Below are 13117 nucleotides of genomic sequence, written 5' to 3'. Positions count from 1 at the left end.
CCCAGGTGAACTTTCAACCTCAGCCTCGTCAATGTTCTCTCCAATTACTTGACCATCGCTGCCTGCCCCACATCATTTCTACAGACTCAATTTATTCACCTTGAAGCCCAGTCTTATCCACTGTGAAACCTGCTCTGCCCATTCCAGGACAGTCAGTTACTTCTCTTTGACTATAGCACACATGAATCATCTGGAAATTTGTACCTCACATCTTGAGAGGGCTTATCTTTCATCTAGACTCACATTGTTGGCAGCCAGTAGCCAGGGGCTGCTGTCAGCTTTCACAATGCTGGGCTGAAAGGCAAGGCCAGGGCAAGCAGAGCTCAGGAGGAAGCAGCTTCCAGCCTCGCCTACTCAGGTGTCACTGGGTTTCACCCAGACCCACTTGGAAGCGTGGGTGCTCTACTAGCCCCTCCACTAGCGGGACTGACTCTAAACCCAGTCAGTCCCACAGAGCAGTTGTCATCTCAACAAGTGACATAAGGACCCCTACACCACCCATGCCCCCCAAGGCTAACTCACAGAACTGGGAGATACAGTGGACATCCCTTCAGCCCAGAAGAGGAAGACAGATTTCTGGTCTGAAGTAACTGCTGAGGTGGTTGGCGTCTCTTTCATGTGACAAGGAACGCTGTAACTCCAGGTAATGGAGCCCAAGTCTCCGTCCACCACCATCATCTGCAAAGAGGAGACAGTGAGTAGAGCCCACCTTCAGAAAGGTAGCAGGTTGGGGCGCCTGGGTGGCTCAGTCAGTTCGGCGACAGACTCTTGATTTCGGCTTAGGTCATAACCTCAGGGTTGTGAGATGGAGCCCCACATCAGGCTCTGTACCAGGCATGGAGCCTGCTCTCTCCCTCTCCATCTGTCCCTCCCCAACTCCGGCTCTTAAAAACAAAAACAAAAACAAAAAAGGGCAGCAGGCCAAGAAAACACACAAAAGAATGAAAACCCACGTATACTAATAGGTTGAGCTTATTACATGTGAACAAACTGGGCATTCAGAGGGCATTAAATAGTGACTAGGGACCAGATCTGGTTTTATGCGGCCCTTGTCCCCATTTCATAGAGTTTAAAAGACTGCCAATTTCTCAAACAGGAAGGAACATTATAAATCATCCAATCCAGCTCTCATTCCACAGATGAGAGAATGGTGGCTCAGGGACAGGATGGAAGTCAGATTGTTCAGTGTCTATGGTTGTTGTTGTGCAGAGGGAGCAGCCCTTTGGAGGGCAGGAGCTGTACCTAGCTGCCCACAGCAGTGCCTCTGGCCTGCTCTTTCCCTCTCACAATGCAGCCCCTGCTAAGGGAATAGTGACCCCATGGATGCAGGTCCTATGCGCTGTGCTACAAGCTTTATGGGTTTGACTACTGGGTGTTACACACATGGAGCTCAGCCCCAGTGTGGTCTCAAATTCAAAAGTGCACATTGAAACAGGCAAACTAAGAGAAAATTTACTCCTCAGATGCATCTCTCACAGGATTATGAAGGGGACTGAGCTCATAATCCCTGGCAGCATGTCTCCTTTTCACCCCAAATACATCGTATCTCACAGTTTTACAGAGCCTCTCCTTGGCCAAAATGCACAAGAAACTCCCCTCCCACCCTAGCCCATCTTAAGGGCCCCTCTCCTTAGTGTCTGTTCTTTGGGAAGTGGAAGGACGGCACCTCTGTCGACTACCACTTCCCTATTCTTCCAGCCTCTGGGTCCCACCCCTCTACGTCCATGCTCAGACTCAATTGGCACAAAAGGTCCTGGCACCACCTGGAGAGACAAACTCCCCTGAGCCAGCAGTTCAAGATTCCCTTTGGTGGTCTTGGGAGAAAAGCCTTGAGGCACCACACTAAAAAATACCATCCAGTCACATATATTTAACTGTCATGAGAACCCTATGAAGACAGGTGATATTACCTCTGCTTTATAGATGTAGAAATATGCAGTTAGGTGAAATTATGTAATTTGGCCAAGGTCACCAAAAAGGCGTGGAGCCAAGATTAAATTCCAGGTCCAAACCCTCAGCACCTCAGCTCTTAATCAAGCTAGATATACCCCCCTCCCTTAATCCTGCTGGGAATGCCAATGAGAATTCCAGTCACTACCTGAAATTCTTTTGAAACACAATCAGATATTGCTTCTTTCCTCTACAGCACTGCTGAGAGACTCTCCCTGAAGTGATGCTTTTATCATTGGAGCTGTCCTCTGCTCATGACCAAATAACCTTACTGCCTCCAATATGTCTCCTAAATTCTGCAGCCTTCCTTTCAGAGCCTTCCATAAACTAAGCTCACTTGGATCTCTCTGGCAGAAAGCCCCTCAGCTTCTTTTTATATATCAATCCAGCAAACCACTTCTCTGCTTTCATAATTTGAGCATGTAGCCCGCAAAATGAAGCACCTCTTGACTCCCCTGACTCTATCTGCTCTCCTTGCCCCTGTGGCATTGTGTGGACCTCCCTTACAGCATTCACCATAACGTGGTAGAGCTGTGTGCATAAAGGCACTCCAGTGACTGTGAACTATACAAGACCAGGACCTTGTCGTCACTAATGCTGTGTCTCCAAAGACATCTGTACATCTGACATGCAACTTGGCAGATATTAGAAGCGATGATTAAGTGTCAAGTTTGCTCACAGGGAACAGTGTGCAATATACAATACATATTTTACAGTGAAGATAAACCAAAAAGCTAGGTCAACTATAAAAAAGAAATTTTTAAAACTCTAATTCTTCCTATAATAAGAATGCCTGGGTGGCTCAATCAGTTAAGCATCCAACTCTTGATTTCGGCTCAGACTGCGATCTCAGGGTTCTGAGATCAAGCCCCAGTTCAGCTCCACACTGGATACAGTCTGCTTAAGATCCTCCCTCCCCGTCTCCCTTTGCCCCTCCCCCCTACTCGTGTGCACACATGCACACTCTAAATTAAATTAATAAATTAAAAAAAAAAGACTGAAAACTGTCTATCCAATCATTATATCTTCACAGTATGCAACCTCACATAAAATCAGAAAAATAAATAAATAAATACATACATACATACATACATACCTTCTATCTATCAGAAAGACTTCTTCTGTGTCCCTGGAACACACAATACCATTCTGTCTCTGGGCCTCTGGTGTGTGTTCCTGACCCAACATGCCTTCCTACTCACTCCTCCTCACATAAATATAATTCAGCTTTCGAGTTCCTGCTCATCATCTTTCCCTCCTTTATTAAGTCTTCCATGACAACCCAGCCACCCCAGATATCCTGCCTTCTCTGAAATCTTAGGAAGATATGTACTGAAGTACTAAGTTTATTTATGCCTGCCTTTCCCCACGAGGACACTTCAGAAGGCTTCTATTGCCTAACTGTAAGTTAAGAATTCAAAAGAGTGAATGCACATACAGGAAGGTTAGCTGGAAAAGCTTCCAATGCTATAGGTTTTAGCACTAAATGGTGAGTTCTCATTTTATCCATCAGCTAGACTCTGAGTTCTCTGAAGGAAGGAATATTTTAGGTTATTTTTGTTTCTCACAGTGCCTAGTGTGTGGCAGACACAACAAAGACACTTTACAAGTGTTTTAATTGATTTGAGTCCCAAAGTTTTACCTTTTTCATCCCAACTCCATCCTGTATCTGGAGGAAGAAGTCTAAGGTCTGATCATCAGTGAAATATCCGGGAGTAGGCTGGCTGCAAATGAGAACAAAAGTGCTCAGTATCGAAGCAGAAAGAGAGGAAAACAGGATATTCTATCTCTCTTTCTTTTCCTGCATTATCCTAAATATCAAGCAATTCTTCTGGGCAATTTTTAAACATGGGAAAGCAGATCAAAAGAGTACCCGTTAGAAGGAACACACTGCAAACCTGTGCAGGCTATGCAGGCTTAATGTCCAGGAAGGTGTAAGATTTTGCCCCCGAAGCAGGACAAGCCCTTGTCTGGTTGTAATCAGGAGGTTGCTGCAGTTAGAATCAGGTGCCTTCACCATCTGGAGTAGCTCAACACCATCACTGAATTAAACAAGATCCCAACGGTTAGTCTCCAGTTTGGAAGAGATTCCACACTCACACCCACCTCCAGAGTTTGGGCTCTTTCTCTTGGGGTACATGTTGGTATATACTCTCATATTCATCTCCCACCATTATCTTATGGGGGGAGCACTCTGTAAAGCAAGAAAGAAAACCTGCTCTCTAAAATGAGATTCATGAAAGTTCAAAAGAAAGTCTCCAGAGAAGTGCTGCAGAGCCATATCCCTCACACTGGACACTCTGGGAAAGATAACAGAGCCAAGGATAACGACAGGGAAGGTGGGTGGAGACCTGGACAGGAGGCCTGAAGCTGTCGCTAAGCTGGGACAGCAACTCATGCTCTACACTGCATTCAATTATTCTTTTTCTGGACAACTGGGACCATTCTATTTAACACCTGCCAAATTCACTGAAACAATGTGATACTGTCTGAGAAAATGCTAGAAAATGATTTGAAACTTCTGATAGAAAAGAATGAAGACAATCACTATACAAGCCTAGGGTTAAATGGGTAAAAATCCACTGCATGTGACAAATGACATGCTTTTGATTAAGAAATAAACAAGTGGGATGCCTGGGTGGCTCAGTGGTTGAGTGTCTGTCTTTGGCTCAGGGCATGATCCCAGGGTCCCAGAATCGAGTTCCACACCAGGCTCCCCACAGGGAGCCTGCTTCTTTCTCTGCCTGTGTCTCTCTCCATGTCTCTCATGAATAAAGAAATAAAATCTTAAAAAAACAACAAAATAAAATAAACAAGAATAAAAAATAAGATTTCATGGATGCTAGCCCTGTTCCTGCCAAAATGATTCTTCAAATAAGAGAAAAACACAGAAAAAGAGTAGGGCAGATACTTCTGCCTGCTTTTACAAGCAGGTATTTTACATAAATCTTTCTCCCTGCCTGAAGGTCCCCCATCTCAGCCTGTCCTGCTCTGACTCAGAACGCAAAACAAATATCCTTCTTTGCAATCCATGTGCAGAGTGATCACAAATCTTGATCACCAACACACAGCTATCAGCACATTATGTTACCAAGAAAACAATGTTTCTAATTCGCCAGATCAGAAGTTGGTATATTAAGACTAGTACTGTTTCCCCCCAAACCTCCTCCGCCCCCTTATTCACCAGCCCAATCAAACTTGGAGACTCTACGGCATGTGAGATTTCAGGAGACTGAACTGTGTGACAAGGTCAGACATCTGCCCTACCTGTAAATGTCAATGAGCTCAGACAGGTTGATGGATCTTCGCTTCTCCCATTCTGGCTCTTCTATCTGCAGAGAAGGTGGTAAGCTGTCTCGGTTTTGGGCCTGAACAAAAATGTCCCGCAGGGCGACAGCTTGGATATTTCCTAGCACCACAGGAAGAACCAACACTGAGAAGCTGAATTTACTAGAAATCTCCCAAGGTGAGGATCTGAGAGACACAGAGCCTGATCATATGGGTATCATAGAGTCCATTCAGACTGATCCAATACGGACTGGGGAAGGGATGAAGCAGATGCTGGACAAAGAGGCTTCTCTTTGGAGAAGGTAGCTGGAGAAAGCAGAGTTAATAACTGGCAATGGGTGGGGGAGAGTGAGGGGTCCCTGGGACAGGAGGTGGCAAAAGAGCTGGTGTCAGCAATTCCCAAGCTTTCACTCTGTCTCAAAAGAGAGGCCTACCACACACACAGATGAGGAATAGCAGCAAAACTAGCTTTGCTTCTTACCAAAGCCAAACAGGATGTAGACAGCCCCATTTGTGGTGACATAAACCTGAGGTCCAATCAGATTCCCCACTCCCACGATGTTGTACTTCACAGGTCGGCCCACTGGACTCCCTGTCTGGCCAGACACCAGCAGAAAGCACAGATCTGGCTGAAGAAGTGAAAAGAGAGTCAACAGATGCCATATCGTTTCCTAATCAAGTAAGTTTCTCCAGAAGTCACTGCTTTCTGATTAGCTAAGGGTTCAGGAACACTTCTCAAAGTTGGAAAGCACAAAGCTAAACATGCTTCAATTTTTTCCCTGGAAAATGGAAGAAAATGAAGTCAACATTCCCAATTCCTTGGCAGATATGTGCAAAAAGCATCTTTTTGGTAACCCAGGCAATTTCTCTGAAGCACACAGAACTCTAGCTGGGAGCTAACTACAGGACCTCTGACTCCCTGGTCTCTACTCTCATACCCAGAAATCCCCAGTTATATTCAGTCCCAACTAAAATCAATACAGGCAGTCTCTCCCATCATAACATAACATGTTTAGCCTGGCCACTATCAACCTTACTCTCAAGCAGAGATCAGCAAACCTGTCCTGTGAAGAGTCAAATGGTAAACACTGTAGGTTTTGCAAGCCAGATGATTTCTGAAGCAACTAGTCGACCGCCATAGTGTGAAAGCAGCCATGGATAATAATAAATGAATAGGCATGACTGTGCTCCAAAAAAGCTTTATTTACAAAAACAAGCAGTGGCCCAAATTTGGCCTACAGGTCAGTTTGCCAACCTCTGCTCTAGAGGGTTTTCTTTTAGAAATAGAGTCACTAGTTGGGAAATATAATAACTGTGGTAACATCCTGATTTCAGTAAAGCTTTCGACAAAGTTTACCATCATGAATTCTTTTGGACAATAAAAAGATACGTTTTTCAGTGTACCCAGAGTGAAAGTCAATACCAATTCAGAGGGAGGTTTTTGTGGAATATCACAACACTCTACTATTGTCTCATTCCTACTAATCATTCTTAACAAAGACTTGAATGAATAGCTTATCTCAAGCTTATCACAAAGCTGAAAGGGATAGCTAATATGCTATATGACAATCTCAAAATTCAAAGAAGTTTTAGGCTTGGAAGAGGAGTCAAAATCTGAAAGAAGAAATGGGGCCATTAATTAATTAATTAAAAGGTGTGGGTGCTTTAAATGATTATAAACAAAAACTAAATCTTAGAAAGGCTATCACAATCTTCCACGCCATTAACAGAAATATAAAGCCTATGTCAAAAAAAGTAACAATTTCCTTACATTGATATAACTAGTTATATCACAAATAGAATACTGTTTTCAGATAATGGGTACATTTTAAAAGAGATCTGGATAAAAATGGATTGCAAAGAGAAAAAAAGCAAGAGAGATCTAGACTTCATGCTGCATAGGGGACAGTATAAGGAATTGGGAGTATTTAGCCTTGCGAGTAGCAGGCTTAGTGGGATGTGGCTAAGGCTAATGGACTTTTACGTAAAAAGAGGATTAGATTCGTTCAAAGTAGCTGAAGTGGAAACAGTGAGTAGAAGCTATGAGAAAGCAGAATTCTCACCAATGACAGAAAATTCTAGACCTGACCAAAAATAAAATGAACTATCTTACAAATCAGTGACATTCCCGTTAGCCTGAGTACTCAAGGAGAGTATGGGTGCCAATGTGTCTGGAATACTGTACCAGAGATTATAACAGTGTGAGAGTGTTAACCACATGGTTTTTGAGGTCCTTCTCACTAATGTTCTAGACCAGATCAGTTTCTCTAACCTCAAACCAGGTCTGGCTGTCCCAAGCCCACCTCACTTAAAACTCAGATCTAAGAATGTAATTACTCTAAGTTATAGACCTAATATGTTCTATTCCTTCAGAAAAGACAGCCTTCCATACTGTAGCTTAGAGTAAACCAGAGCTAGGTTCCCCAAGTTCTTTGTTGTTAGCATTAGAGGTCAAAAAGGTCAGTATAAAGGTGAGGCTACTGCTCTAAACCCATAGCTTCTCTAAGATTTTTCTAGTACTACCACTTTTCAGACACAAAGGGGACTATTCATTTCTCTATACTAAGTGAAAATAAGTAAATTCTGTGAGGCAAGTTGGATAGTATACTTTTTTGCTGTTTAGTTAGGACCAAAAAAAAAAAAAAAAAGGTATGGAGTAGGCAATAAGCCAATTCCTCCACAGAGGCTGCCTCATTGTGGAGGGTCCATAAAAGCCTGAACCTCTAGTCTATCAACCACCACTGGCTAAGAAGCCAACTAGGGTATGAAGACCAAGATTTTTAAACTTGCTCAGGATATATAAACTTGTTCAATTTCTTATTATGCCTCTGCTAACCATACTTCATTAAACTCTTAAAAACAAACTCCCCATATTTTCCACTTTGGGACCTTCAGATAATCACTCCCTGATGGACATAGTTACTGAAACTTTCCCTAGACCCTGGTCTCTTTATTCACAATGACTGGAATAAAAAAGGATTACATAAATAAAGGTTTTTGTTTCAATCTACTTTGAGATCAACTAGCTAGTGGAAGGAAAACTAACAGAAAATACCTTAACACTAACTAGACTTCAGAAATGTACCTTCCTTCTTTGTTCTCATCTTATAAAGTATCACCAGATGCACTAGAGCAGTGCACCTCAAAACCTATGATTGGGGAAGCACTTTCAGTTCATTTATGGTGCTCTTGGCAGAAAATTATAAAACACTGATAGATTTCCTTCTATTCTAAATAATTTTACTTGCAGCTTTTAAAACTCTACCCCATGTACATGGATTGCAAAAATCACAACAGCAAACACAAGGTCTCTTAAAATTAAATAAGTTATCAAATAAAGCAAAATGATCTACATCCACATTTTTCCACAAATATTATTTGCTGATTGTTCAATTCTTTCGTCCACAAGCATTTCCTGGCAAACTCCACATAGGAAGTCTAAGAAAAAGTCTTAAGGAAACTTTGACACAAGCTCAAAGAAAAGTGTTAGGAGTAAAAACTTAAAACTGAGATAAATCGGTCACTAATATATTCTTTCCTGTGATTCAGGAAGGAAAATTACTGTTATTTTATCTGTGCACAGAATAACAAGTTCCAGTACACTGGATCTCCAGAAAGGATAATCAAGAACCATAATTTAAGGACCAGCGTACTAGGTTCAAAGACTGTACTGACACAGCCTGTGTTAGAATTAGTCTTTCTTAGGTCATTGTTGTTATTACCTATTCAGCCTGTAATGTTGTCTATATATACATTTTATGAACTGTCTTTATTGTTCTATATAAAAGTCAAGTATACATAACAATACACACATAGTAAAAAAAATAAAATAAAATAAGGCACTTCAAATATGTTAGCTCCAACTTTAACAACAACCCTGTAAGTAGATATAACATTCCCATGTCCAGGGCTTGGATGGATTCCATGGCTTGCCCAAGGCCGCAGAGCTACAGTAGAGCAGGAATTTAAACACAGACCTATCTGGCTCCAAAGCTCCACTATGCCATAATCAATGGGAACATAATGAGGCTGCCAGGAAAATGAGTTCATGATGGCAATTTATTCATTAAATCTCCCAAAGAGGCGCCTGGGTGGCTCAGTTGGGCGCCTGAATGGCTCAGTTGGTTGCGCATCTGCCTTCAGCTCAGGTCATGCTCTCAGGGTCCTGGGATCAAGTTCTGCATCGGGCTCCCTGCTCAGCGGGGAGTTTGCTTCTCCCTCTACCCCTCCCTATTTGTCTGTCTCTGTCTCATGCTTGCTCTCTAATAAGTAAAGCATTAAAAAAATAATCTCCAAAAGAGAATTTGCTTAAACCTAAGCCCTTGTAAAAAGGTTTCAATCAGCATCTATAATAATAACTAGGAACTGACTGAAGTTGAAGCAATTCCTATGAGAAACAGAGACCATTTAACATGGAGCATACCTGCAATTCCCCAATGGCCAGAATGACAAGATCTCTAACGCCATCTTCATCCAAGTCCGGCAGCACCACCCCTGGGGCAGCCAGGGTACCATTGGATAAATAGTTTGGGTTTAAAGTCCAAATGGCTTTCCCTAGGGAAGGACAAATAGGCTGATAACAATTACAGTTTTTGGCCTCTGGAAAAGGTAGATGCAATGCTCCTGGTTCAGAAAAGAGAAACTCAATGAACAAATGACAATAACTCCTTACCTTTTTCTTTTAGTTTTTAACTTACTGGGGACGAAGGGAGCTGAAATCCTCAAGTGTCTAATTAATAAACCCATGTGGTAACTTCACACCTAAGTTTTTTAAATAAAATGGAGGTGCTGAAGTCTCTCCAAGAATGAGGAGACCACTTGTCTGGGGCAGAGGAACTGATCTGTTAGAGATTATTACAATTATAAAGGAACCAGCCAGGGGAGCCAACCAGACCAACTCTCTCTCCTTCCACATGTTTATATAAGCAGGAAAATCATAGGAAGTCTTTAAAATGACTTCAGTTCTGGAGTTAACTCACATTTCAATTTTTTTCACTCAGAATTACCCCACTACCAAACTCCAATCTCTAAAACTGGGAAGGTATTCAGCTCCGGTCAAGTCCAAAGTGTTAACAAGCAGTACATTTATGGTGTTGTCAGGGGCCTTCATTATATTTGATTCTTTTTCACTCCTCATGTCATGGATGTCTATATATAATCAGAAGTTAAAAGGCCAAATCGACACATATCAACAAATCTTAGTTTCTTCCCTGACCCTTTTTAAGTGGTTAATCGCCAAGTTTACACATGGACCCCATTTATATCAAATATGAAGAACCAAAGCTCAGCTTCTTTTGTACAGAGTGAGAGGACTACTTAGAAACCAAAAGCCTCAGGGTAGTTTCTGTTTGGGTAACTCAGTTTAGCCCCATCCCATCACCAAACAGGTTTAACTGTAGATCTATTACTCAACCTATTCAAACCCTCTCTGTTTACCTTAATATCCACCTTCCAAAACAGTAAAATCAGATTTTCCACCATGTGAGAGTGGAAAGGTCCCTTCCATATAAGATTGCTCTGATCCAAGACTATGGCTCACTGGAGCAGAGACTTTCATGTAATGATCTTTACCTGATGTTGCATTGAATGCACTGAACATCTTATGCGTCCCTGTCACAAGGCAGATGGTTTCAGCCACGTTTCCTGGCATTAGATCCAAACATGTAATATCTCGGGCCTCCTCGGGGAGGGGACTCGACCAGAGTGTGCTGCCATTCATCCCCGAAAGGCACACAAGAATGGCAGCTGGCTTTGAGACACCTAAAAGCACACAAAAGACACAAGAAAGGAAAAGAGGCAGAGAAGATACACAGTACAGGTAAGCAGGAGGCCAGAAAACCAAAAGTAAATGGTGCTAAGGCAGCAAGTCGCACCTGTGTATTCCACAGCCTCCCATATTCCTGATACCAAGTCTGAAAAACGGAGTACCTATCATACCTGCTCAACACATTTCTCAGGTTAGACAAGATGCTGTGGATGTCCTGCATGCCACCTTGTGTGCATCTTACACATCTCTCCCAGCACACTTGGTTACCTGTCACCTCAGCTCCCACTAAATAGTCCTGTCCTAAAGGATAAAGACTATCACACTGATTTCTGTATCCTAGTGCAAACAAAGCACCTAGCATATTCAGCAACCAATCATTTGCTGAAAAAAAGACAGGAGCAAAATCCAGAATATGGGAAAGTCATTGTTGAGAACCAAAAAAAAAAAAAAAATCAAGAGGGAAAGGCATGCTCAGAAAAGTGAGACTGATCTAGAACATCTACAGAGCAGGGAGCAAAGAAATACCTGAATTCTAATCATTGCTAGCAAGTGCTCCCTGAAAGCAGAAAAAATAAATATTTTGAAAATAAACCTGAGGATTACAACTTAGCAGTGATCAGTAGGTCTAGAGTCCCATGGAATCAGGTAATACAGCCTCAGTATTTTTCCAAGAATGTCTGGGAAAACTTAAAGACCAAGGACATGAACTCCAGAGACAGTCTCTCAGCTACACCATTTGGATCCCAGTTCTACCACTTATCAGGTGTGGAACTTTAAGCAAGTTCCTTAACCTCCCTATGTCTCAGTTTCCTCATCTGCAAATGAAGGATAATAAAATTAGTCTACCCCACAGGATTATGTTGAGGGATAAATTCATTTGTAACATATGTACTTACATTAGTGCATAGCATACAGGAAGTACCATATGCTAGCTCTATTATTTTTATAATCTGTAACCAAATCAGGCTGGTCCATATTGTGTCCAAAATCATGGCCTTGTCCTATGAGTTCTCATACATAGCAAACTGTGTCAAACACTAAATGACTAAAAAAAAAAAAAAAAAAAAAAAAAAACAAACCTCCAAATCTAAAAGTGGATGGGGAAAATTTTTACTTCAAAGGCTAATCAAAGGTAGAAAAAAAATGTAATTAAGTTTCAATCATATAAAACTAATTAAAGTCAAAAACCAACCTTCCAAGCTGAAGGCCTCTCTGCATCCATTTCTAAATTGCTTCTACATATTACACAAGACTCAGAAAGGTATTTCTAATAACATCAGAGAAGCAGGCAGCCTAGGATTCTCTGAAACATACCTAGATGTTTATCCCAGGGCCTGGATAATTAAAAAGTTGTGATGAGGGTATACTCAGCCTCAAACCAGAGTTACTGTATCAGTTTACAGATTTTAAGGTTGAATCTACTTTAATGGATGCAGCATGACAAACTGGAAGCCCCCATGTACCTATGTTGAAAATGCAACTTTTTTTTTTTGAAGTTGATGTGTATCAGCACACTCAATTAGGTTAAGTTATATAGGTCTAATAAGAGATAATTTATAAAGATGTGGCCAGGGTGTAGAAAAATCATGAGGATAGTACAGTCTGTGAGAACTGTAATCACTCCTAGGCCCAAAGAGACAGGAGAGGAACCAATTCTTGGAATCTAGAAAAAGAAAGTCCTATAAGAAGACCACCTTAAGAGAGGATGTGACTATGATCAAGGATGTAGCCAGCCTGAGGTCACTAGTGGGGAGGTAGCCAAGGGAATAAAAACCCTCTCTTCACTCTCTTCCTTTCCTCCAATTTCTTGCCTGTGCTCCCTACTGGCCAAACCCAACTGGAAGTTGGAGGTAAGGGAGACTGTTGACAAAATGAATACTGGCCAACCATCCAAAGCAGACAGAGGATGGAGAACAGAGAGAGAGGAGTAAACAAAAGGAGTAAAAAGAAAGTACCTGGCCACCAGTATGTATAAAAATATTTAAAAACATGAACATGAAGTTTTCTACTGGGGATGGGAAGGTAGGATTGTGTCAACACTTACTATAATTTAAGAAGCAATGGAAAATTGGATGGGAAAAACTCAAGGACCCTAAGAACCAATGCTATTTA

General features: G+C 41.8%; 1 protein-coding gene across 2 annotated transcripts in view; it reads right to left on the bottom strand.

The window, feature by feature from the left end:
- The window catches only part of FAM234B (family with sequence similarity 234 member B), a 34232-nt gene that overhangs the window by 6735 nt on the left and 14380 nt on the right, over positions 1-13117 (bottom strand). For both annotated transcript variants that reach the window (XR_008665955.1, XM_055336775.1), the window contains exons 4-10: positions 10810-10998; positions 9662-9792; positions 5720-5867; positions 5218-5359; positions 3849-3992; positions 3593-3674; positions 523-678 (exon numbers count right to left, since the gene is read on the bottom strand). Coding sequence is in view for 1 of the 2 variants with exons in the window: in XM_055336775.1 (XP_055192750.1) it covers positions 523-678; positions 3593-3674; positions 3849-3992; positions 5218-5359; positions 5720-5867; positions 9662-9792; positions 10810-10998 (992 nt within the window). In the remaining variant the exon portion in view is untranslated. The remainder of the gene's footprint in view (positions 1-522; positions 679-3592; positions 3675-3848; positions 3993-5217; positions 5360-5719; positions 5868-9661; positions 9793-10809; positions 10999-13117) is intronic.

The sequence above is a fragment of the Nyctereutes procyonoides genome, unplaced genomic scaffold, assembly GCF_905146905.1.
Source record: "Nyctereutes procyonoides isolate TBG_1078 unplaced genomic scaffold, NYPRO_anot_genome, whole genome shotgun sequence".
NCBI classification, from domain to species: domain Eukaryota; kingdom Metazoa; phylum Chordata; class Mammalia; order Carnivora; family Canidae; genus Nyctereutes; species Nyctereutes procyonoides.
This window is presented reverse-complemented; position numbering and strand designations above follow the sequence as displayed.